Below are 27,199 nucleotides of genomic sequence, written 5' to 3'. Positions count from 1 at the left end.
TCCATTGTTTCCCCATCTATTTGCCATGAAGTGATGGGGCCAGATGACATGATCTTCATTTTTTGAATGTTGAGTTTTAAGCTAGCTTTTTTACTCTCCTCTTTCACACTTATCAAGAGGCTCTTTAGTTCCTCTTTGCTTTCTACCATAAGGGTGGTATCATCTGCATATCTGAGGTTAATGATATTTTTCTCAGCAATCGTGATTCCAGCTTGTGATTCACCAAGCCCAGCATTTCAACGATGTACTTAACATATAAGTTAAATAAGCAGGATGACAATATACAGCCTTGACATACTCCTTTCCTTGTTTGGAACCAGTCCAGTGTTCCAGGTTGTAACTGTTGCTTCTTGACCTGCTTACTAGAAGTATAAAAACACGCACCTTTCATTAACCAACACTTTCATAAAGGTGTTGTGTTTTTAGCATTTTCAGCATAACTATATCTCTTTGTAGTGTATTAGTTGTAAGTCTAAGAATCTAAAGAATTTCTCCAAATGATATATCATACTGATCCTCACTCATACTCTACTAGCCAAAAATTATTGCCAGTGACCAAGTTCTAGAGCCCTGCTGCATAACTGTTGCATCCATTGTCAAAAACAATGTGTCATGTAATCAAAAATTCATTAAGAAGATAGACATCATGTAAAGTGTTCCTTCTATAACAGAAAAAGAAAGGAAGGGAGGAAGAAAGGAAGGAGGAAAGAAGAGAAGGCAAGAAGAGAATAAAGAAAGCATGATGGAGAACACACCAGACTCTTTTCAGCTCCTGTGATACTCTAGTTTAAGGAGAGAAAGGAACATCATACATGTTGAGTCCTGCCCCAGGCCACAGGCGAGATGCCTTGCAAGACCACAGAAGCAGAGCCCAGGGTCATTTCTGAAGCTGACTGAGACCCACTGTAACCATTGTCAAAAGCTCTTGATTATCAGTAGCAAGGTTCCTGACTCCTAGTTAGGCAAAGATGTCCATTCCAGGAAACACCCTATAGTCTCCCAATCAATCACCTAATGCTAACCTTCCAGCAGGAATTTTCTTTGTCTTGAGGCCATAAGAATTAGCTATTAACCCACAAAAACTGTCTATTCTCCCTGGTCTGTCAGGAGGTCAGCCACTGTGCTCACAGTGCCCACTTTATCTCTGCTCTTTATTCGTAATAAACTTACTCCTTTCTGCAGTACTTTGTGCCTGGAAATTCTTTTCCAACCTGTGCTTGGACTGCCTCAACAATGCAATCACATAAATACATACAGAAAAACAAAATTTCATAACTGTCATGGGGGGAAAGAATAGAAAGACATTTGTTTAAAGAGGACTTCTTTCTTTTGTAGCCTCAGGATGGCCTCCTCAAAGAAGGGAAACTTCATCAGAGATTTCTCTGTTTCTAATATAAAAATGTCTTTGAATGGACATAACTTTCTATCCTACTGAGAATGGTCTGTCTCTATGTGTAGAGCATGCTTTCCCAGCAGAGGCGATATCAACCTCAAGGCAGCAAAAATTGGTCCTTGTAGAGGTGAAAAAAATTTTATTTTTATGTATAAAGCATATATAATAAATACATAAAGATATATAGCATATCTGTGCTATTGCTTCATACAGTAGGGAGGTGGTTTAAAAAAAAAAAATCTAAATAGGCCCTTTGGGATGTACTAATGAAATAAATGTCAAGAAATCCTGGTCTAGAGTTTTTCATAGTTTCTTTAAAAAATAATTATTAAATGCCTCCCTGCAAGAGAGAATTGGTAGAGGCACAGGGGATAAGCACGGGCCCTTAAATGTTAGCTGAGGAAAAGACATAAAAGCAAGCAAGAAAACAGAGGAAATAATTACAAATTATGATAAATGCTGTGGAAAAAGGGTACAGAGGCCTGAGGTAGAAAATAAGCAGCTGAGACCTCTTTGATTGAAAGGTTAGGGCTCTGGCTTTAAAAACAGAAGTTCTGCAGAATAAGGCCTAACACTGGTCTTTCCTTTGTAAGGCAAAAGCCTAGCTTATGCTTTGTTTGCTGAGGCATCCACTTCAAAGAACTACTTTGAATAAATATGTTTCCAGCCAGTGGATGAGAAAGCAGCATGAAAACCCATCCCCCAATCCCAGACTTCTTAATTTTAGAGACAGTGGTTGATTTTCATTACTGACAATCTGGGCTTTTTTTTTTTTCCCCCCTCTCACTTCTTGTGCTTTAAATTCTGGCTTTTGCATGTTAAATTGACCAATAAAGGCTGAGCCCTCAGAAACACTAGGCTCTCCCCTCCCCATCAATAAAAGCAGAACCCCAGGCCTTTGACCTCATAGCGTAGCCTCAGGCGAGCCATGTGCTTTCCCGGATCTGTGAGTAATAAACTTTTCTTTTTCAAACTTTCTACCTGCTTATTGCTGAGGGTTGTCAACTGCAAACTGGCACTTGCCATCTACCTCTATGAGGATCAAATCGTGTGCTGCTGTGGCTGCCAATTTTCAACACCCTCTGAAAGGAGTTCAGGGTGGAGATCAGAAATGAGGCACTCTGTGCTCAATGGGGGTGGGACCGGCTGGACAGGTCTTCAGATAGATATTTTTAGGAGCCAATTTTGTGAGCCTAATTCTCGTATCTGCTCATATCTAGAAAAGCACATGATGATGACTATTCCTTACGACTAGCAGAAAGCTTCACGTGACTAGTAGAAACCTTCTGTGAAAGTATATGCTTGATTGTAGATATCCCCCCTTCACCAAAATCACATATATACTGACCTTTCCCCACTGCCTCTTTGGAGAAGTTTCTCAGAGCTCTCTGACATACTGACTCCTGGGCTGCAGTCCTTTTTTTGCCCCCCAGTAGAGCTTAACTCACAGTTTTCACACTGTGCTTTTTTCTTTTTCAAGTCAACAGGGTGTCTTGAGAACATAATCAGAACCACAAGGTTCTGTGCAGCCACACCACTGGTTATATAGGCTGCGTGTGCGAGTGCTAAGTCCCTTCAGTTGTGTCTGACCCTTTGAGACCCTATGGACTGCAGCCATCAGGCTCCTCTGTCCATGGGACTCTCCACTCCATGGAGTGGGTTGTCATGCCCTCCTCCAGGAGATCTTCCTGACAGAGGGACTGAACCGGTATCTCCTATGTCTTCTGCATTGGCAGGCGTGTTTTTTACAACCAGAGCCACTTGGGAAGCCCAGTTATAGGCTGAGGTAGGCACAAAACCATTTCTTATTTAATGCTTATTCCTTTACCTCCTAATTTGCCCAAATCTGGGAGGAATTTAGGGACAGACCCTTTAGCTAGTCTGTGAATTTTTTAAAAAAGTCCTCTTCAAAAACTTCATGCCAATGTGTATTAGGACAAAAGGTTTTCATGTCTGCTTTGACACTTTGATTCTTTGTGACTCACACTACAAATCATAGTGAGACACCACAGTCTATATTAGGAGCCTCATGCAGAACCAAAAGTTGTATGAATTCAAGGTAATGAAGGGTTTTCCATTTTAAAAATGGAAAAAAAAAAGTGATTTAAATACTAGCAAATCCATAGCATGACCAAAGAACCCAGCACAACCTTGGAGACAATTCTCCTAAGAGAGCTGAGCTGTTGAAAGATGACTGTCAACATCTGAAAATGCACAACTGCCGAGGTTGAAATACAAACAACATTTTAAAAGGTAGCTATGTTACTGTTTCAGAACCCAAGGTGAAATATGATTCTTTCACTTCTCCTTTTCTGATTCTTGCAGATCTCCTCTGTGTATCTCCCTTCTGTCTTCTTTGTGGATGGGAAATAAGCCCAGCTTTGGTGAGACAGATTTGCTCTGCCCTCAGCCACAGTTCCCCATGCTTCTGTGGCTGCTGCTGCTGCTGATCCTGGGTGAGTAGATGGGTTGGACTGGACAGTGGCCTCTGTTCCTAATATCAGCCAGGGAAAAACCAAGGAGCTTCTGCCTCTGCTTCCACTCAGGGTTCAGAGACATATAGCTAGTGTCAATCAAAAGAAAAATGTACAATGTAAATGTGAATTAAGATTTATTCGGGAACCTAACTGAGGACCATCAACCAGGAGACAGCCTCTCAGCTAGATCTGAGGAACTGCTCTGAAGAAGTAAGGCAGAAGCCAGGATATATATCAACTTTTTTATTGGGAAAAACATGTAGTCAAACATCAAAAGATCACTGCTAATCACAAAGAATGGGAATCTCAAGTGAGCAATTTAAATGCTTTTCAATGTATGGGAAGATGAAAAAGCTGAGTCATTTGAATTTTTTTTTCTTAGTATGCATCTTAACTATCTAAGGATGAGTAAATCCAAAGCACAGAATGTTTTCTGGTTTTTTTTTTCATCCTGAATTGTCCTTGGAGCCTACTGCCAGTGGGCAACCGCAGCAGCTAATGGCTTGATCCTTGAAGAACTGGAATAGCAAGTAACAGTTTTTTCCTTACAGTGCCCTTTGGAAGGTGTTTCATGATAGATTTATCCCATGGTGCTAAGAACACTTATTCCTATCTAAGGCAAAGATCTCCATGTTAGGCCATTCATGTACTATACCTGGATTAGGCTCTGTTAGTAACTTTAAGTTCTCTGGATCATCTATCTTACTAATCTATTATGATCCAAGAAATGTTTTTCCCTTGTTACTTTTTCCCATGTCTAGAGTTGCATGATTACAATTATTCTGTATAGAGTTATATGTGTAATCACTGGACTTTTAGCCATCATTAATTTTGTTGGAGGCTTCATTACACACATTAGGTAATTCAAGAGACAACAATTTTACAAAATAGACAATATAAGTAATAGAGCAAGGAACATTAATAGGGTCAGACTAGAGCAGAAAGAGATACAAAGCATAGTTTGAAAACAACAAAGAGAGAACAGATTAAAATGATTCCTATAACTGGGTATAACCTGGATCACAATAAGCCGTAAAGTCCAGAGAGGGGCCAGCTGGAAAAGCCAAATTCTGGAGGATCAGTAGAGAGAAAAAGGTAAATGTTTCATATTTGTTTACAAAGGTATACATTACCAATTGGTTGTAAGTCATAGTGTTAAAGGAAAGGTTTTCTGGAAAACTAAGGATTAAAAGTCAGCAATACTTCAGAAAAAATATAAATTATAGGGACTTCCCTGGCAGTCCAGTGTTTAGAAGTTCACACTTTCAGTGCAAGGTGTGCAGGTTAGATCCTTGGTTAGGGAACTAAGATCCCACATGGCACGTGGCAGTCGAATTAAAAAAAATATATATGTATATATATACACACACACACGTATATATATATATATATATATATATATATATTCAAAAGCAGAGACATTACTTTGCCGACTAAGGTCCGTCTAGTCAAGGCTATGGTTTTTCCAGTGGTCATGTATGGATGTGAGAGTTGGACTGTGAAGAAGGCTGAGTGCCAAAGAATTGATGCTTTTGAACTGTGGTGTTGGAGAAGACTCTTGAGAGTCCCTTGGACTGCAAGGAGATCCAACCAGTCCATTCTGAAGGAGATCAGCCCTGGGATTTCTTTGGCAGGAATGATGCTAAAGCTGAAGCTCCAGTACTTTGGCCACCTCGTGCGAAGAGTTGATTCATTGGAAAAGACCCTGATGCTGGGAGCGACTGGGGGCAGGAGGAGAAGGGGGACGACAGAGGATGAGATGGCTGGATGGCATGACTGACTCGATGGACATGAGTTTGAGTAAACTCTGGGAGTTGGTGATGGACAGGGAGGCCTGGCGCTGTGATTCATGGGGTCGCAAAGAGTCGGACATTACTGAGCAACTGAACTGAACTGATTTGACAATATTTCCCATGTATTAATAATTTAACATACCCAACAAACCTAATTAGTTTAATATCTCTCTTTACTTTGAAACATCTCAAAGTTAGCTAGAAGTCTAAAGTACTTCATTTGGAATTTGACTTCGGAAGTTCATCAAAGATATTAAAACATTTTTAAAATATTTGGTTAAGTAGGACCATAGGTCACCAATTCTTATTCACCCAACTAAAGTGATAATAAAAGACTTTAAAGGCAAATACAGACAGAAAGTTACAACAAATTACTTAAAAGGTAAAGAAACTTTACAATCCATTAACAAAAGCAGATCAATATTAAAAAAAAAAAAACACCTCTGTTCTCTGAACATAAAAAAAAAATTCTAGCTTTGTACCAGCTTACTTTTAATATTTAAATTTATTTACTCAAATTTTATTTTAATCTTAGCCAGTCCTGACCATGCACAAAACTCTTTTGAAGCTCGTTTCCCACAAACCTTCTATAACTTTCTTTTTTGCTTTCAGATTTTGCCCAGGGATTTTTCTTTCTTTCTTTCTCTCTGGAATAAAATCAGTTTTTTCCCATAACAAAATGAATGTCCATTCTTTATGTCCTTTTCCTTTTACACAAAGATATTGCCTTTAATAATTTTAGTACTTTAGATTATATATAAATTAGAATTCTTAACTTTTAACCATCAGAGTAAAACAATGACTGTCTATAAAAGACAACAGATATTAAATGGCATGGTTAAATATCTGATTGCAATGCAACTGACAAAGGATATACAATATTTTGCAATTTACCTTAATTTCTAGTAGACACTAAGAAGTAAGAAATGACAAACTGTCTTTTACATTAGCATTCTGTAGATTGGAAAACATAAATATTATTTATGATTCCTAAAAATTTGTGCTTTTTATAGGATATTTTTTAGTGTGGCACTAAAATTTTTATTAATAGTTACAAGTATCTTTAGTTTCTCTGTAAAGTGAAGCCTATATTTTATAATTAATATTTCATTATTTTATTTGCAAATGATCTGATATTTAATAAATTTTCCTCATTTGAATTCATTTAGAAAAATTCTAAATTTTAAGAAATCAAAAATCTGGAAAAAATATTTTCAAGTAGATGTACCATAAAACACAATTATTTCTTAAGTGTTCACCTCAGTTCTTACCCCATTTGTATCTATTAAATTAATTTGTTTTGAGCAGTTTTGTTTAGCTTACCCATGAAAACTTTATGAGACATGAGACCAAGTCAGCCATCATCCCAAGCTATTTTTCTTGCTGATAAATTTTATAACAGAGATAATATGATCTTATTTGAATTTTAGTAAACCTAACTGTAATAAAAGTAAGATATATCTGTATTAATTAAACCAACAAACTTGAATATAGTACCAAATATTAATTTAATATTGAATATTTCCCAGATTGTGTGAATTTTAAATTCACTTGGGTAAGTTTCTAAAACATTTAATTTGTAAATATCTACTTTTAAGTCAACTAGATAGAGATCTGTTATAAATTTAATTTTGATAATATTATCTGAAGGTAAAGATATATCATCTGTATAACATACTTAATTCAGTTTAGTCACTCAGTTGTGTCTGACTCTTTGCGACTCCATGAATTGCAGCACGCCAGACTCCCCTGACCATCACCAACTCCCAGAGCTTTCTCAAACTCATGTCCATCAAGTCGGTGATGCCATCCAGTTGTCTCATCCTCTGTTGTCCTCTTCTCCTCCAGCCTTCAATCTTTTGCAGCATTCAGGGTCTTTTCCAAGGAGTCAGTTCTTCATATCAGGTGGCCAAGTATTGGAGCTTCAGCTTCAACATCAGTCCTTCCAATGAATATTCAGGACTGATTCCCTTTAGGATGGACTGGTTGGATCTCCTTGCAGTCCGAAGGACTCTCAGGAGTCTTCTCCAACACTATAGTTCAAAAGCATCTGTTCTTCCATGCTCAGCTTTCTTTATAGTCCAACTCTCACACCCAAACACAACTACTGGAAAAACCATAACTTTGACTAGAGTGACCTTTGTTGGTAAAGAAATGTCTCTGCTTTCTAATACACTGTCTAGGTTGACCATAGCTTTACTTCCAGGGAGCAAGCGTCTTTTAATTTCATGGCTGCAGTTACCATCTACAGTGATTTTGGAGCCCCCCAAAATAAAGTCTCTCACTGTTTCCATTGTTTCCCATCTATTTGCCATGAAATGATGGGACCAGATGCCATTATCTTAGTTTTCTGAATGTTGAGTTTTAAGCCAACTTTTTCACTCTTCTCTTTTACTTTCCTCAAGAGGCTCTTTTGTTCTTCATTTTCTCCCGTAAGGATGGTGTCACCTGAGTATCTGAGGTTATTGATATTTCTCCCAGAAATCTTGATTCCATCCTGTGCTTCATCCAGCCTGGCATTTCACGTGATGTGTTCTGCATACAAGTTAGATAAGCAGGGTGACAATACACAGCCTTGATGCACACCCGATTTGGAACCATGTTGTTGTTCCATGTCCAGTTCTAACCGGACATGCTCACAGATGTGTAATAGACATAACTGAGATTGCATAGCTTCATTTTAAAACTTTGTCATGAGGTATTACCATATAAATGTACCAATTTATAAATAACAATTGTTGCAAAAAATATTTGCTCAGATGATGAAGGCTTTTTACTATTTGTGGAAAAGCCTTTGAGATTTGTATCTGTCCTTGATAAATACTTAAGAAGGCCATTAATTAGAGTTTGGGTGAGAGAAACTTTCCAGCAGCTCGAGTTATTTTGTTTGCTTTTGTTTTAGACAGGTAAAAAGTGGATTTATTTAGAGAAACACACATTCCACAGACAGAACACAGTCCATCTGAAAAGGCAAGGAAGGCAGTCCTGAAAGAAAGACACTCTACAGAGTGTGGGCCATTTCAGGAGGCAAGAGTGCCAGCAGTTTGAGTTTTAAAAGGTCTCTATTTTACTTTTTTTCCCTCTTCAGCTTCAGATTCAACCTGATTGATTTCATTAGGCTCAGTCTCAGGTCACTGTGAGTTGTATTTTCTGGTTTGTAGCCGTTTGAGGGACAAAGACAGTTGCTTTTAATTCCCCAAAGAACTGGTCTGCTGCCTAAATAATTTTAAAAAGTTGATTTTCCCAGCTATATCCAGCTATATTTTCTTTAATTTACTTTTTTAATATATCAACAGGATGATATTCAGCTAAACTGGAAGTCAAGAGTTCTATATTCTAGAACTTTAAGATTCAATTTATTATGTCTTCAAAAGTGTGTACAAGATATTCAATAAGGACACTGTTAGTGAATTGACAAGTTAAACATAGCAATCTACCCTAGAGAAAAAAAAAAAAATTATTGCTTTTATTAGTCCCTGAATATGAGCCCCAGTTTTCACTTTATACTGTGTGGGCTCAGGTAACTCTGTTGGTTTCTTTTAGTATGTTTAACTGATACTGCCCAAGGGGCAGATATATATGCTCCATCTTATAATACAAGGCAAGGAAGCATTGCTCAGAGATGTGATGTCTATCCCACAGCACAATTAGGCGAAAGAGATGTAACCATCTTATTGAAAGCTCATTCAAATACTCCAGTTTTTATAAGATTTCATCTCAGTTTTATAACTCCCATACCTGTAACTTTAGCCTCCCTCCATCAGGACCCCATTAACAAGTCTTGGTCTTAAAAGGAGTCCTGAAACTTTCCTTTTTATCACCTTGGCCATTTAATCCATTTGTGTGTAAAAGGTTTTTGGCCTCCCAGTGAGGGCTCAAGTCCAGGGACACAGGCCCTTTTGTCAGTCTTAACTTGATTAATTGATCTCACTGTTGTCCCAAGTAAATGCTAGTCAGGTATCTCAGCATAATTTTCTTCCAGCCTTTAAATTTTGTTTTGAAACAGAAATAAGCAGAGTGAACTACACTGTTGCAGGGACCAACTGGGGGGTCCCTTTGGTCTATCCAACCTCAGGTAGTGTTAACTTAAAACCTTTGTTTTAATCCCATCTATTTTATTTATCTCATTTCCTGATAACCATCTAAAGATTTCCATCCTGTTGATATAAGCCCTTTTAAAATTTCCACCTTGTTAGAAAGAAGTCTCTTGACTTTCCCCTCAGTTTCTTGTTTCTCTATTAATCTACCTAACTTACATTAATTAAGCTAATTTTTTATTAACATCTTTAAGGCTCTTTGAAGGGAAGCTGAGACCACAAATAAAACTTCCCCAAACAGTTTTTGTTTTTTTCCCTTAAACTAAGGGAGTTTTTAAGATTAGTTGTTACATATGCATAGTATTTTTCATAGGCAACAATAGAACAGCTCTTTAATTTCGGAGCTTTCTAAAAATTTACCAGTTTAGAAGTTTCTCCTATTTGAAGCATCCATTGTCTGGCCATGATGAAGAGTATCTCGTGAGCATGCTAAGCTGCTTCAGTTGTGTCCGACTCTTTGTGACTCTCTGAACTGTAGCCCACCAGGCTCCTCTGTCCATGGGATTTTTCAGGTAAGAATACTGGAGTGGGTTGCCATGCCCTCTTCCAGAGGGATCTTCCCAACCTCGGGATTAAATCCTCATCTCTTATATCTCCTGCATTGGTAGGTTGGTTCTTTACTGCTAGAGCCACCGGAGAAGCCCTGAATAGTATCTAAATACTGACTCGAACCAATAAGACACAAGAGGCATTCTAAGAAGAGAATGCAAAGGATGCAGCCTTCATGAGATACAGAAGGTTTATTCCCCCAAACAGTCTAAGACATTAGTGCCTTTGTTGTACAGGTAGACACAGCAAAGATTGAAATGACAAAGGCCCTTTATGGACTAGGATTCTTTTTTTTTTTCCCTTTCTTTCTTTTAATTGAAAGCTAATTACTTTACAATATTGTGGTGGTTTTTGCCATACATTCACATGAATCAGCCACGGGTGTACATGTGTTCCCCATCCTGACCCTCCCTCCCCATCCCATCCCTCAGGGTCATCCCAGTGCACCAGCCCTGAGCACCCTGTCTCATGCATCGAACCTGGACTGGCGAGCTATTTCACATATGATAATATATATGTTTCAATGCTGTTCTCTCAAATCACCCCACCCTCACCTTCTCCCACAGAGTCCAAAAGTCTGTTCTTTACATCTGTGTCTCTTTTGCTGTCTTGCATATGAGGTAATTATTACCATCTTTCTAAATTCCATACATATGCGTTAATATACTGTATTGGTGTTTTTCTTTCTGACTTACTTTGCTCTGTATAATAGGCTCCAGTTTCATCCACCTCATTAGAACTGATTCAAATGCATTCTTTTTAATGGCTGAGTAACATTCCATTGTGTATATGTACCACAGCTTTCTTATCCATTCATCTGCTGATGCACATCTACGTTGCTTCCATGTCCTGGCTACTGTAAACAGTGCTGCAACAAACATTGGGGTACATGTGTCTCTTTCAATTCTGGTTTCCTTGGTGTGTATGCCTAGCAGTGGGATTGCTGGGTTGTATGGCGGTTCTATTTCCAGTTTTTAAAGGAATCTCCACACTGTTCTCCATAGTGGCTGTACTAGTTTGCATTCCCACCAAGAGTGTAAGAGGGTTCCCTTTTCTCCACACCCTCTCCAGCATTTATTGCTTGTAGACTTTTGGATCGCAGCCATTCTGACCAGTGTGAGATGGTACCTCATTGTGGTTTTGATTTGCATTTCTCTGCTAATGAGTGATGTTGAGCATCTTTTCATGTGGGCTAGGATTCTTTATAACAAATTTTCCCAAGAGCTGGCATAACCAGACAAAATGACCCCTTGAAATACCAGTTGATTCCATTACCTGCCAAATGTACACCATATGCGTACCTTCCCATGGCAGAGACTTAGCTCTCAAAACACAGAATAAAATTCCTAAGAAGCCCATTATATAGAAGTCCTATAGAAGTCCAGATATAACATTTACATCTCAAAGGCACAAGGAGAGAAAGGCAAGTTCCTCCTGGAAGGGCTTTGTTACAACCTTTAAGGTCAGAATTTTGAAAAGAGGTTTTATCAGGCTGACTTTCTTCTAATCATTCTTGAAATGTCGAAAGAAGCCTATCTCGACCACTTTAGGACAAGATTTCCAATTAAGCAAGTACCTATAAGAATAAATTCCATAGGGACATAAACAGGCTGGAGTATTAGTTGGGGGCTGACTTTCTGAGGCCCCTCGTTTCACCCAGTCTAGAAGGCTCAGTGTCTTTTAACCAGGCTCCCCCAGTACCTTTAAACTGGGGTTGGGGGAGGCGGAGGCTAGATCCCTGTCATATACCACAGAATAAAACTCAGGACCATCAGCCAATAATTGGGGAATCTGAGAGCCAGGAGGGACTCATCCAAGTTTGTCTAAGTTCACAGAGGAGAAGAATGGGCACAAGAGTCCTTGCTGGTATCAGGGCTCCGGATCTTTGTAGAGTTCAGGCAAAGGAATGACGTCTGCTCTGGGTCCCTTTGTGATCACCAATACCATTGAATGAAAGAGAAGCTCACAATGTAAAATTCAAGTCAAGTTCTATTGGCAGCCTTACTGAGCACTGTAGTCTGAAAGACAGCCTCTCAGATAGCTCTGAGGAACTGGTCTGAAGAAGTAAGTCAGGAGCCAGGACATACACATGAACTTTTTTGGTGGGAAAAACATGTAGTCAAGCATTAAAAGGTTACTGCTAATCACATGGAAGAGAAATCTCAATGATTTTAGTGCTTTTCTCTGTATGGGAAGACTTAAGAATCTGGAGTCATTTAAAAATTTCCCTTAGATATGCATATCTAAGGAGCCAGTATACCCAAAGCACAGAATGTCTCCTGTCTTTCTTTATCCTGAATTTCCTGCAGAGTACACTGTCTGTGGGCAACTGTGGCGGCTAATAGATTGATCCTTGTACAAACTGGAATGGCAGGCAACATTTTTTTCTTTACACAAGAGATGGAAAATGAGCAGAGTTGGGTCGCAAGAGAACTAAAAGACTCTGCATACAACCAGCGTGGCAAATCAATTATATTACCCTTGGTTCCTCAACCAATTTTTTTTTTTTTATTTTGTAGGAAGTTTGGGTGTTTCTTTCTGTCAAACCCTCTCTATATCTCTCACATAAATAATTATTTTCAAAATTTAGGTGAGTAAGGGAAGATCTACTAAGAAATATGGCTCCCTTCTTGAGACTTGGTGCCATAATTTAACCAGAGATCGAAAAAGGAGGAGGAACAATGTCCAAGTAATGAGGGGAGAATAAACCATTTCTACAAGCCCTTCTCTACATTGCTAGTTCAGGCTAGAGAGGAGAGGGAAGGAATGGACTATGAAGCTGCTAAAGATGAGCCAGGGTTGTGGATACAAGTCATTCATATTTATAAAGCAAATTACAGGCTATTCTTTTTTTGTTTGTTTGAGGACTACGGGAATCATAGAAAGGGGGCAAAGAAATGGGAAGGAAAAACTAAGTGGTGGTGGCGGCTGTGTTAATGGAACATTTCTCAGATTGTCTGAGTGAAAATGTTTGAAAAATTGTGCTCTGTGCTAATCTTTAAATCTTGGCTCCCTCACAGCTCCTGGAAGAGATCAGTCAGGTCAGTGTTCCCTTTTCTCTGCTCCTCCCGGTCTCTGGGCGTTGGTCCTCCCAGACAGCACTACCTGTCCCCATAAATGAGGCCTGTGGTAATGCACCAACATCAGTGGTGTTGCTACTCTGAGGTCACACCTGTTGCCGTAGTGGGTGAGCAAACCCTCCTCTGATCTCTCCTGTCTTCAGTTCTTTCCCTATTACTGAATGCCATAGTGTAGAAGGGAAGAAAATGTTTGCAGAAGGAACGACAGAGGCAGGAAACTGATGTTTAAAGATCCTCGGATCTAATCTCCTCTATTCCCTAAGGCCCCGCCCTCTGTATGTCCAAGCCCGTGCCACTATCAAGGAATACAGAAATAGCTCCTGTTCACAGAGGGAAATGCTATGGCCAAATCTTTATATATCTCCAAAAGAAACTCATGTCATTGAACTGTTTCAATTTCTGGTCCCATTGGTCATTTGCAATGATATACACAAATATGATTATGCAAGCAGTCCATGCCCCTTTAAATCTTTTTTAAATCTTTTTTTGTGTGTCGTGTATCAATTGCTGATTATGTTCACCTTAGGTGGAGAGTTGAAAAACGTTGCCCTCCCCATAGAATCTAAAATTAAGCAAGGTTTAAAAGAATTGTAAGTGAAAAAGATCTTGCTCATTAAATATTAACAACCAAGGAGGAACTGGTTTTTCAATCTAGAAAATACTTCTGAGGTATATACATCCCAGGTTCACTTTTATTTTGACAAGAATGTGTAGGACAAGAGCTTTCAGATTCAACCTACTTACAGGCTCAGTCTTCACCCATCTGTAAATCATATCTCCTGAACTTTTCTGAGCCCATTCCAGGAATCTACACCCCCACTACCATTAGGAAAAAAAAAAAAAAGATGAACAGATTCTGAGGTATTTCTCCAAGTTAATACCTCCATTTGGAGGTAATACTCCATTTCCAATCCTGTCCCTAATAGGAATTAGTCCAGAAAAACTCCTAGTTGCAGCTGAGCCTTTCCCTATGTTCCACCCACCTCCCATTCACCTTCACCTGCCTTCATCTTCCCTATTTCCTCTTTAGGAGTAACTCCAAAAGCTTTCCTTCTCCTCAACCCTCCATGGTCCACAAACTTCCACAAAGACAAAGTGACTCTCACATGCAGCGATTCCCTTTCTCCAGCCCAAGGAGACATATATTGGTATTATAATGAGAATTTGTTGAATAAAAAATCTGAAGAGATCCAAATAGACAAGACTGGATATTACAAATGCAAGACCCAAAGATCTTCTCTCAGTGACCCCATACGTGTGGATTTTTCATTTGGTGAGAAAGGAAAGGGGGTGGTCTCTGAAACTAAACCCCTGGGGGCTGGGGAACTGCAGGGAGCTGAGATAAGATTGTAAATAGGCATAAGAATATTTGATGTACTGACCCCAGTGGGGGATATAAGGAGATAAGGCAGCAGCAGAATGCTGTCCTGTCCATCTTTTCCATCCAGAGAAGTATAAGTCAGACATCACCAGGTAAAAGGGATTCAAGTCTGAAGAAAGATGAGGTATAGAATTTCTCTTTTAACAATATGCATGGGGATTGCTTAAAGACATTTTCTGGAAATGAGTCCATTTTCCTAGGATAAGGGAGAACTGGGTTTGAGGACCATGTAGAAATGTTAATGGAGGGTATTTTCAGGTGTACAGGATCATAGCTCTTTCTTCATGCACAGAAATGAGAGTTTAAAGAAAGAAGCATCAGGGAATAAACTGAGTGTATTCCTCTACTCTTTGCAGACAAGCTGATCCTTCAGGCTCCACACCCTGTCTTTGAAGGAGATGATGTTGTTCTCAGATGCCAGGCAAGAGAAAAAGCAAAAGAAATAAGTCTTTACAGAAATAAAACACTAATTCAATCAGACTTCACTCTAAAGTCAGTCTCCAGGAACAACGACACATATCATTGTACTGCTCTCATTCAAGGCTTTCTCTGGACATGGAAGAAAGAAATTTCAAAACATCTAACGATTCAAGTTCAAGGTAATGGCTGCCCTCTTGTGGGTAACAGGACTCAGCAGGGAACCTGTGTGTAACGATTTAGGGAGTGGCTCATCAATGGGGATTTCATGAAACGCCTCCTGTCCTAGGAGGGAGATGGGAGGTGATTCCACCTGCTTGGGTACTTGTGTTCTACTGGCTGACGCTGAGTGCTCATATGCATCTTTCCAGGATCCCTGAGCTGTGCTACCCTAAGAACTGTGTTTGTTCTTCTCTCTAGAGCTGTTTCCCCCTCCTATGCTGATAGCCAGCCCCTCCTCACCCATAGAAGGGAGCCCAGTGACCCTGAAATGTGAAACGTGGCTCCCTCCACAGAGGCCACACATTCAGCTTCAATTCTGCTTCTTCAGAGAAGACAAGGCTTTGCAGAAATGCTGGAGCAGCTCTCCAGAGCTCAAATTACCCACTGTGTGGAGTGAAGATGCAGAGTCTTACTGGTGCCAGGCAGAGTCAGTGACGCCATCTATCAGAAAAAGAAGTTTGAGATCCCAGTTATATGTGCAGAGTGAGTATTTATGGAGTTGCTCTTCCAGAGTCAGAGCTGGGGAGGTGAGAGCAGAGCAATGACATTTCCTGCTGCCTGGGACAGTGAACATAACCAAGAGGAGCCTTCTGCTATCCTGATACCCTCCTCACTTCAGGTTCAACACTGGCCTAATGTCCCTAAAACATTCTCTTCCACCTAACTCAGTTAATAGCAATTGTTGGTCAATTGCTGGGTCCCCAGCTCTTTGGGGGTGACAGAGCCATACAGCATACATTCTCTCAAGAGTCACAGATAATTAGAAGCACAGATGACCACATGCAGTCTTTGGAGGTCCCTATGCTTCTCCCATTTGTTGACCTAACCATATTCCAAAATAAAAGAGGAAATTAAACATGAACTGGTGTAATCAGAAAAAAAAACATGGGAAGATGGGGGTGAGACTGGAGAAGAGTCTTAAAGGATAGGATAGGGGTTTGAATTTCAGGATAGAAGTCATATTCTATGGGTTCTGTTTCTTTTGAACAGAAGTAAGACCACTCTTATTTTGTGGTCATTGGTGCACCAAAGATTCCTTAAGTATAGACGTCCATAAAATGTGGCTGCTATCAATATTAGGTTTAAGATCAAGAATCCGTCACCACATCCTCCAAGGATAGGAACTGTTGTGTGTGCTGGAACTGTTGTGTTTGCTACCTTTATAATAACACACACAATTAATTCCCTGTTGCTCACTTTGGCCCCCTGCATATTGTGTCTGCTGCTATTGACTTATTCATGGCAGAACCAGCCTTCTCCTTGATCCTGAAGTTTCTGCCATGAGAATCTTCATGTGTCATCTTGTGTCCTCCCAGGAATCCCAGTGTCTGATGTAACTCTAGAGATCCAGCCCCCTGAAGGGCAGCTTATTGAAGGAGAAAATCTGATCCTTATCTGCTCAGTAGCCAAGGGTACAGGGACTGTCACATTCTCCTGGCACAGAGAGGGCACAGTAAGAAGTTTGGGAACAAAGACCCAGCGTTCCTTGTCGGCGGTGCTGCAGATACTCACTGTGAAGGAGAGCGATGCTGGGAGATACTACTGTGCAGCTGACAACATTCACGGTCCCATCCTCAGTAAACTGATCAGAGTCACACTGAGAAGTAAGTTCTCAATTCCTTCTATTCAGCCTCAGTTCACAAACCAGGGTTTAGCTTGTCAATTAGCCATGAAGATCTTTGGAAGGAGGCAAAGGAATAGAAGTGTAAAGATTTAGAGGCTAACTAATGAATGGCAAAGATGGCAAAAGTTGAAGACATCTTATGTCTTATAGAGCAAACTGAAAACAGTAGTAGTGATGAAAGCAAAATCATCTAAGATTACTCTTCATGGTTCAAGTGATATATCTATATTTAGGCTTCCCTGGTAGCTCAGTTGGTAAAGAATCTGCCTGCAATGCAGGAGACCAGGGTTTGATCCCTGGGTTGGGAAGATCCCCTGGAAAAGGAACTGACAATGCTCTCCAGTATTATTGCCCAAAAAATCCCATGGGTAAAGGAGCCTGGCAGGTACAGTCCATGGGGTCATAAGAGTTAGGCACAACTTAGCAACTAAACCACCACCAGGCTTCTTGGGTGTGGTTTTGAGTCTGGCACAGCATCAGAGTCCTCTAACGACTCTTTTGTATCTTTCAGTTCCAGTATCTCGCCCCGTCTTCACCCTCACGTCTCCTAGGATGCAGGCTATGGTGGGGGATGTGGTGGAGCTTCACTGTGAGTCCCAAAGGGGCTCTCCCCCTATCTTGTACCGATTTTATCATGAGAATGTCACCCTTGGAAGCAGCTCAGTTCCCTCTGGAAGAGCAGGCTTCAAATTTTCTCTGACTGCAGAACATTCTGGAAACTACTCCTGTGAGGCTGACAATAGCCTGGGGGTCCAGCGCAGTGACAGGGTGATTCTCAGTGTCACAGGTGAGTAGGATATGCCTACAGCAGTTACAGACAAGAACAGAGTATGTCCTCTCGTTTAGGCTACTTGCTGGTGCGACATTCCATCAGACTCCTTCTTTGTCTGCCTCTACCTGAGAGTCCTGGGATTCTTTCTTCTGACTATACATTCAGGAATTTAGGCCATTCCTAATGTTTTCCCTACATTTATTGAGATGATTATATGATTTGTATTCTTCACTTTATTAATATCGCATATCATGTTGACGGATTTGCAAATGTTGAACCATCCTTGCATACATGGAATAAGTCCCACTTGATCATAGTGTACGATCCTTTTAAAGTATTGTTGTGTTTGGTTTACTAATAGTTTGTTGATTTTTTTGTGTCTATGTTATCTAGGATAATGGTCTATAATTTTCTTTATCTGGTTTTGGTATCAGAATGCTGGCTTTGTAAAATGTCAGGAAGTATTCTTTTCTCTTCAGTTTTAAAAAAAATATTTTGAGAACAGGATTTAAATCACCTTTGACTATTTGCTAGAATTTGACCTGTGAAGTCATCTGATCCTGCATTTTTTTATTCTTGGGAGTTTTTGATTATTGTTTTTCTCTTTACTAGTGATTGGTCATTCAAATTTCACTTTTTACGATTCAGTCTTAGAAGGTTGTATGATTCTAAGAATTTGTCCATTTATTCTAGGTTGCCCAATTTGTTGGCACATAACTGTTCATAATATTCTTATATAATCCTCTGTAGTTTTGGACATTCATTGTTATACCTCCTCTTTTGCTTCTGATTTTATTTATCAAAGCTTTGTCTCATTTTTCTTAGTGAATGTAGCAAAAGGTTTGCCAATTTTTATCTATCTTTTAAAAGAAGTAGGTCTTAGTTTTTGTCACTCTTTTGTAGTTTGCTATCAGTGTATATTTCATTTCTCCTCTAATCTTTATCATTTCTTTCCTCATGCTGACTCTGGGCTTCATTTGTTCCTTTTCTAGTTCCTTTATGTGCAAAGTTGGATTTCTTTATGTCATATTTTCATTGTCACTTGTATTCATTTTTTCATTTCTCCTTTGCTCCTTTGTTTGACCCAATAGTTGTTCCTCAGCATGCTGTTTAGTCTTCACATATTTGTGATTTTCCAGATTTCTTTTTGTGGTTGGTCTCCAATTTCATACCATTGTAATCAAGAAAGATGGTTAATATGATTTCAATCTTAAAGTCATTGAGACTTGTTTTGTGTTCCAATACATGGTCAATCCTTGAGAAAGTTTCATGAGCAGCTAAGTATGTGTATTGTACCTGCATTTGAATGGAAGGTTCTATATAAATTTATCAAAACTGCCTGGTCTAATGTTTCTTTTAAGGCTGCTATTTCCTGGTTGACTTTTTGTCTGTATGATCTATTCATTAATGTAGGTGAAGTGTTGTAGTTCCCTACTATTATTGCGTTGCTCTCCATTTCTCCCTTTAGGTCTGTTAATAATTGCTTTGTATATTTGGGTGCTGCTGTGTTAGCTACATATGTGTTTATCACTGTTTTATCTTCTTGGTAAATTGTCCCTTTTACCATTACATAATACCCATTTTTGTCCTTTGTTACATTTCCTGGTTTGAGGCTTGTTTCATTTAATATGAGTGTGGCTGCACCACTTTATTTTGGTTGCCATATGCATAGAGTATCATCTTCTATTACTCTGTCTAGCCACTGTGTGTCTTTTGATTGGTGAATTCAATCCATTTACATTTAAGGTGATTATTGATAAAGGAAAACTTCAGTGCTGTCCATTTTATTTTTTAGTGCTCCCCCTTTTATTTTCTGGTTGCTCTATACCTCCTTTTTTTTTTTCCTCTTAAGTTTTGCATGTCATCTTGGTTTTGTGGCTTTCTATGATATTTTTCTCAATTTCCTCTTTTTTTTTTTGGTATCTCTGCTTTAGATTTATGTTATGTGGTTACCTTGGGGGTTGCATAAAAGCTTTCATAGATAAATTAGTCCAATTTCTGTATTCTGGCCTGGAGAATCCCATGGACAGAGGAGCCTTAGTGGGCTACAGTCCACAGGGTCACAAAGAGCTGGACACAACTGAAGCACACTGCTGACAGCATTTTATTTTCATTTACCTATGTGAGCTCCATTCTTTCCCTCTTCTCCTCTTATGCTTTTGCTGTCTCAAATTATCTCTTTTTATGTTGTGAGATTGCTACCAAATTGGAGTAGCAATGGTTGGTTTTTTTTTTTTTTTGCTTCCTCCTTTTACCTTTATGCTATAATAAATTATTTAAAGCTTATTCTGAGTTGCAATTTTCTGATTCTACATATAACTTTCCTCAAAGTATTGTGTATTTTTGCCTTTTTGTTTTTAGCAGAGAGCTTCTTTAAACATTTATTGTAAGCAGAACCAGTGTTGATGAATTTCCTCAGCTTTCATTTGTTTGGGAAGATCTTTGTTTTTCCTTCACATCTGAATAATAACTTTTCTAGAAAAAATAGTCTCGACTGATACTTTTTATTTTTTAGTATTTTGAGAATGTCACTTGATTCCCTCTTGTCCTGTAGAGTTTCTGTTAAGAAACCTGATCATGGGCTCATGGGGATTCTCATGTAGGTACAATCCGTTTTTCCTCCTGGCTGCCTTAAAAATCCTTTCTTTGTCATTGACTTTTGACAATTTTAATATCATATGTCCTGTGCAAGGTCTTTTGCATTGAGGTAATTAGGTGTTAGCTTTATGAATTTGTATATCCAATTTCTTTCCCAGATTTGGGAAGTTCTCAGCTATTATTTGTTTAAATATACTCTCTCAGTTATTATTTGTTTAAATATAACTGAGACTTCCCCTCTCCCTGTCTTCTCCTGGGATACCCCTTACTCTAATGTTGCCTTTCCTAAAAGAGTCATATAGCTTCTGGAGAATTCCCTCATTTTTAAATTATCTTACTTCTCTCTCCTCATATACTTGTAGCATTTCTAAATTTCTATCATCAAGCCTGCTAATTCTCTCTTTCATACAGTCTAATCTATTTCCAAAGCTTTCCAAGACATCATTTTTAACATTTACTGAGTTCTTCAATTCCAAAGTTTCTGTTTGGCTCCTTTTTTAGAGTTTTAATGTCTCTGGTATTTTTTCTGTTTACTAGTTTTATTTCTGAGCTTGTTAGTCTGGCTTTCTGATTTTTCTTGCAGCTTTCTGAGTTTCTTCATGACAGCCATTTTGAATTCTTTATCAGTTAGATTATAATATTTTATGACAGTAAGTTTGGTTTCTGGAGAATTGCCATTTTCTTTTTGTGGTACAGTGTTACTGTGATTCTTCATGGTACTTGAGTTTTTCCTCGCCTGGTGCGTTTGATGTAGTTAGAAATTAGAGGCCTTTCTATTGTCTTCCAGTAGGCGGTGCTATGGCATACGTTTCTGTTTTCTCACACCTAGGCTTACTCTGATTATATTTGGGAGTAGTCGCTTTCCACCCTTCCCCCGTCTCTGCAAAAGGTGAGGCTCTATTATCGCTTCTTGTGTCTTTGGGGTTACTGCTGCTTTGCCCCCGAAGTGATGCTGTTATCGTCACCCGGTGCCCCAGGATGGTGGGCTCTTCCCTCATGTCTGGGATCCCCTGAGTCATAGTTTCACCAACGCAGGGAGAAAGAAAGGGCAGGATGGGAGCCAGGGTGAGACTGGCACCTCAGCCTTGTCTCTTGCTGGAAAGTTTGTGGACTCTGCTGCTGCAGGTTAAGGGGTAGGGGTCAGAACTGGGGTCATGGGGAATCCATTAAAAAAAGAGTAAATAGACTTGAATAGGCATCTCTCCGAAGAAGATATATAAATAACTATTAAGTACACACACACACAGCTCAACATTACTAATTATTAGGGAAATTCAAATCAAAGAAAGCTACTATGAAATACCACCTCATACTCATTAGGATGGATACTATAAAAAAGAACAGAAAATAACAAGTATTGGCCAGGATGTGGAGAAATTGGAATCCTTGTGTAATCGTTGTCAGTGATCACACCGTTATGGTTATTTGGGTCATGAAGATCTTTTTCGTATGGTTCTTCTGTGTCTTCTTGTCACCTCTTCTTAATATCTTCTGTTTCTGTTAGATCCATGCTGCTTCTGTCCTTTATGGAGCCCATCTTTGCTTGAAATGTTTCCTTGGTATCTCTAATTTTCTTGAGAAGATCTCTAATCTTTCCCATTCTATTGTTTTCCTCTATTTCTTTGCATTGATCACTGAAAAAGGCTTTCTTATCTCTCTTTGCTATTCTTTGGAAGTCTACATTTAGATGGGTATATTTTTCCTTTTCTCCTTTGCCTTTTATTTTTCTTCTTTTCTCAGCTATTTGTAAGGCCTCCTTGGACAACCATTTTGCCTTTTTGCATGTCTCTTTCTTGGGATGGTCTTGATCACTGCCTCCTGTACAGTGTCACAAACTTCCATCCATAGTTCTTCAGGCATCCTGTCTATCAGATCTAATCCCTTGAATCTATTTCTCACTTCCACTGTATAATCGTAAGGGATTTGATTTAGGTCATACCTGAATGGCCTAGTGGTTTTCCCTACTTTCTTCACTTTAAGTCTGAATTTGGAGATAAGGAGTTCATGAACTGAGCCACAGCCAGTTCCCAGTCTTGCTTTTGCTGACTGTGTAGAGCTTCTCCATCTTCAGCTGCAAAGAATATAATCAATCTGATTTCGGTGTTGACCATCTGGGTGATGTCCATGAGAGAGTTGTCTTCTTGTGTTGTTGGAAGAGGGTGTTTGCTATGACCAGTTCATTCTCATGGCAAAACTCAGTTAGCCTTTGCCCTGCTTCATTTTTACTCCAAGGTCAAACTTGCCTGTTACTCCAGATGTTTCTTGACTTCCTACTTCTGCATTCCAGTCCCCTATAATGAAAAGGACATCTTTTTTGGCTGTTAGTTCTAGAATGTCTTGTAGGTCTTCATAGAACCACTCAACTTCAGCTTCTTCACATTAGTGGTTGGGGCATAGACTTGGATTTCTGTGATATTGAATGGTTGGGCTTCCCTGGTAGCTCAGTTGGTAAAGAATCTACCTGCAATGCAGGAGACCCCAGTTCAATTCCTGGGTTGGGAAGATCTGCTGGAGAAGGGAAAGTCTACCAGTTCCAGTATTCCTGGGTTTCTCTTGTGGCTCAGCTGGTAAAGAATCTGCCTGCAATGTGGAAGACCTGGGTTTGATCCCTGGATTGGGAAGATCCCTTGGAGAAGGGAAAGGCTTACCCACATGAGTATTCTGGCCTGGACAGTTCCTTGGACTGTATAGTCTGTGGGGTTGCAAAGAGTCGGAAATGACTGAGTGACTTTAACTTGCCTTGGAAATGAACAGAGATCATTCTGTCATTTTTGAGATTGCACCCAAGTACTGCATTTTAGACTCTTTTGTTGACTATGAGGGCTACTCCATTTCATCTAAGGAATTCAGGCCAAAGTAGTAGATATAATGGTCATCTGAATTAAATTCAACCATGCTGGTCCATTTTAGTTCACTGATTCCTAAAATCTCAATGTTCACTCATGGTGGAGAGGTCTGACAGAATGTGGTCCACTGGAGAAGGGAATGGCAAACCACTTCAGTATTCTTGCCTTGAGAAACCCATGAACAGTATGAAAAGGCAAAATGATAGGATACTGAAAGAGAAACTCCCCAGGTCAGTAGGTGCCCAATATGCTACTTGAGATCAGTGGAGAAATAACTGCAGAAAGAATGAAGGGATGGAGCCAAAGCAAAAACAATACCCAGCTGTGGATATGACTGGTGATAAAAGCAAGGTCCGATGCTGTAAAAAGCAATATTGCATAGGAACCTGGAATGTCAGGTCAGTGAATCAAGGCAAATTGGAAGTGGTCAAACAAGAGATGGCAAGAGTGAATGTCGACATTCTAGGAATCAGTGAACTAAAATGGACTGGAATGGGTGAATTTAACTCACATGACCATTATATCTCCTACTGTGGGCAGGAATCCCTCAGAAGAAATGGAGTAGCCATCATGGTCAACAAAAGAGTCCGAAATGCAGTACTTGGATGCAATCTCAAAAGCAACAGAATGATCGCTGTTCGTCCCCAAGGAAAACCATTCAATATCACAGTAATCCAAGTCTATGCCCCAACTAGTAATGCTGAAGAAGCTGAAGTTGAACGGTTCTATGAAGACCTACAAGACCTTTTAGAACTAACAGCCAAAAAAGATGTCCTTTTCATTATAGGGGACTGGAATGCAAAAGTAGGAAGTCAAGAAACACCTGGAGTAACAGGTAAATTTGGCCTTGGAATGCGGAATGAAGCAGGGCAAAGACTAATAGAGTTTTGCCAAGAAAATGCACTGGGCATACCAAACACCCTCTTCCAACAACACAAGAGAAGACTCTACACATGGACATCACCAGATGGTCAACACCAAAAGGAGATTGATTATATTCTTTGCAGCCAAAGATGGAGAAGCTCTATACAGTCAACAAAAACAAGACCAGGAGCTGACTGTGGCTCAGATCATGAACTCCTTATTACCAAATTCAGACTTAAATTGAAGAAAGTAGGGAAAACTGCTAGACCATTCAGGTATGACATAAATCAAATCCCTTATGATTATACAGTGGAAGTGAGAAATAGATTTAAGGGCCTAGATCTGATAGAGTGCCTGATGAACTATGGAATGATGTTTGTGACATTGTACAGGAGACAGGGATCAAGACCATGCCCATAGAAAAGAAATGCAAAAAAGCAAAATGGCTGTCTGGGGAGGCCTTACAAATAACTGAAAAGAAGAGAAGTGAAAAGCAAAGGAGAAAAGGAAAGATATAAACATCTAAATGCAGAGTTCCAAAGAACAGCAAGAAGAGATAAGAAAGCCTTCTTCAGCGATCATGCAAAGACATAGAGGAAAAGAACAGAATGGGAAAGACTAGAGATCTCTTCAAGAAAATTAGAGATACCAAGGGAACATTTCATGCAAAGATGGGCTCGATAAAGGACAGAAATTGTCTGGACCCAACAGAAGCAGAAGATATTAAGAAGAAGTGGCAAGAATACGCAGAAGACCTGTACAAAAAAGATCTTCACGACCCAGATAATCACAATGGTGTGATCACTCATCTAGAGCCAGACATCCTGGAATGTGAAGTCAAGTGGGCCTTAGAAAGCATCACTATGAACAAAGGTAGTGGAGGTGATGGGATTCCAGTTGAGCTATTTCAAATCCTAAAAGATGATGCTGTGAAAGAGCTGCACTCAATATGCCAGCAAATTTGGAAAACTCAGCAGTGGCCACAGGACTGGAAAAGATACGTTTTCATTCCAATCCCAAAGAAGGCACAAACTGCCACACAATTGTACTCATCTCACATGCTAGCAAAGTAATGCTCAAAATTCTCCAAGCCAGGCTTCAGCAATACGTGAACTGTGAACTTCCTGATGTACCAGCTGGTTTTCGAAAAGGCAGAGGAACCAGAGATCAAATTGCCAACATCTGCTGGATCATGGAAAAAGCAAAAGAGTTCCAGAAAAACATCTATTTCTGCTTTATTGACTATGCCAAAGCCTTTGCCTGTGTGGATCACAATAAACTGTGGAAAATTCTGAGAGAAATGGAAATACCAGACCACCTGACCTGCCTCTTGAGAAATCTGTATGCAGGTCAGGAAGCAACAGTTACAACTGGACGTGGAACAACAGACTGGTTCCAAATAGGAAAAGGAGTGTGTCAAGGCTGTATATTGTCATCCTGCTTATTTAACTTATATACAGAGTATATCATGGGAAACACTGGACTGGAAGAAACACAAGCTGGAATCAAGATTGCTGGGAGAAATATCAATAATCTCAGATATGCAGATGACACCACCCTTATGGCAGAAAGTGAAGAAGAACTCAAAAGCCTCTTGATCAAAGTGAAAGACGAGAGTGAAAAAGTTGGCTTAAAGCTCAACATTCAGAAAACGAAGATCATGGCATCTGGTCCCATCGCTTCATGGGAAATAGATGAGGAAACAGTGAAAACAGTGTCAGACTTTATTTTTTGGGGCTCCAAAATCACTGCAGATGGTGACTGCAGCCATGAAATTAAAAGACGCTTACTCCTTGGAAGAAAAGTTATGACCAACCTAGACAGCATATTCAAAAGCAGAGACATTGCTTTGCCGACTAAGGTCCATCTAGTCAAGGCTATGGTTTTTCCAGTAGTCATGTATGGATATGAGAGTTGGACTGTGAAGAAGGCTGAGTGCCAAAGAATTGATGCTTTTGAACTGTGGTGTTGGAGAAGACTCTTGAGAGTCCCTTGGACTACAAGGAGATCCAACCAGTCCATTCTGAAGGAGATCAGCCCTGGGATTTCTTTGGAAGGAATGATGCTAAAGCTGAGGCTCCAGTACTTTGGCCACCTCATGGGAAGAGTAGACTCATTGGAAAAGACTCTGATGCTGGGAGGGGTTGGGGGCAGGAGAAGAAGGGGACAGCAGAGGATGAGATGGCTGGATGGCATCACGGAATCGATGGATGTGAGTCTGAGTTAACTCCGGAAGTTGGTGATGGACAGGGAGGCCTGGCATGCTGTGATTCATGGGGTAGCAAACAGTCAGACACAACTGGACGACTGAACTGAACTGATGGTCAGTAAATCTTTAATCCTACTTTCTGTTGATAGCAGGGCTGTGTTTCCTCCCTGTTGTTTGGCCTGAGGCCAAACTGTCGACCCACACCTCCACTAGAGAGTCCTGGAAACTCACAGGCAAGTCTGGTTCAGTCTCTTGTGGGGTTACTGCTCCTTTCTCTTGGCTCCTGGTGTGCACAAGGTTTTGTTTGTGCCCTCCAAGAGCCTGTTTATCCAGTCTTGTGGAAGTTTTGTAATCAATCCCACTGGCCTCCAAAGTCAAATTCCCTGGGGGTTGTCAGTCCCTTTGTAGGATCCCCAGGTTGAGAAATCTGTTGTAGGTCCTAGAACTTTCTTAACAGTGCAAGAATTTCTTTTGTATAATTGTTCTGCAGTTTGTGGGTCATCTGCTCAGTGGCTCTATGGTGGGCTAATGGTGACCTCCTTCAAGAGGGTTATGCAACAGGCTGCATGACCCAGATCTGCTGCAGCAAGCTAGAGTCCCTGTCCCTGCAGCAGGCAACTGCTGACCTCTGCCTTCACAGGAGATACTCAAACACTCAAAGGCACTCTGGTCTCTGTGGGATTTCTGGGTCCTGGTGCACACAAGGTTTTGTTTGAGCCCTCTGAGCATCTCTGGTGGGTATGGAGTTTGATTCTAAATGTTACATAATTTTGGTGGGAATGTAAAATGATAAAATCATTATTGAGACCACTACAGAAGTTCCTAAGAAAATTAAAAATAGAGCTACCATAAGACACATAAATTCCACTTGTGAGTT

General features: G+C 39.9%; 1 protein-coding gene across 1 annotated transcript in view; it reads left to right on the top strand.

Annotated features, from left to right (window-relative positions):
* FCRL3 (Fc receptor like 3) overlaps positions 1–27,199 on the top strand; it is a 60,971-nt gene that overhangs the window by 11,340 nt on the left and 22,432 nt on the right. Inside the window, exons 3-8 of the mRNA XM_013976235.2 lie at positions 13,330–13,350; positions 14,420–14,662; positions 15,127–15,369; positions 15,608–15,892; positions 16,726–17,013; positions 17,545–17,820. Coding sequence (XP_013831689.2) covers positions 13,330–13,350; positions 14,420–14,662; positions 15,127–15,369; positions 15,608–15,892; positions 16,726–17,013; positions 17,545–17,820 — 1,356 coding nt within the window. The remainder of the gene's footprint in view (positions 1–13,329; positions 13,351–14,419; positions 14,663–15,126; positions 15,370–15,607; positions 15,893–16,725; positions 17,014–17,544; positions 17,821–27,199) is intronic.

This window comes from Capra hircus, chromosome 3 (assembly GCF_001704415.2).
Source record: "Capra hircus breed San Clemente chromosome 3, ASM170441v1, whole genome shotgun sequence".
NCBI lineage: Eukaryota > Metazoa > Chordata > Mammalia > Artiodactyla > Bovidae > Capra > Capra hircus.
Note: the sequence above shows the minus strand (reverse complement) of the source record. Positions and strands in the feature narration are given on the sequence as shown.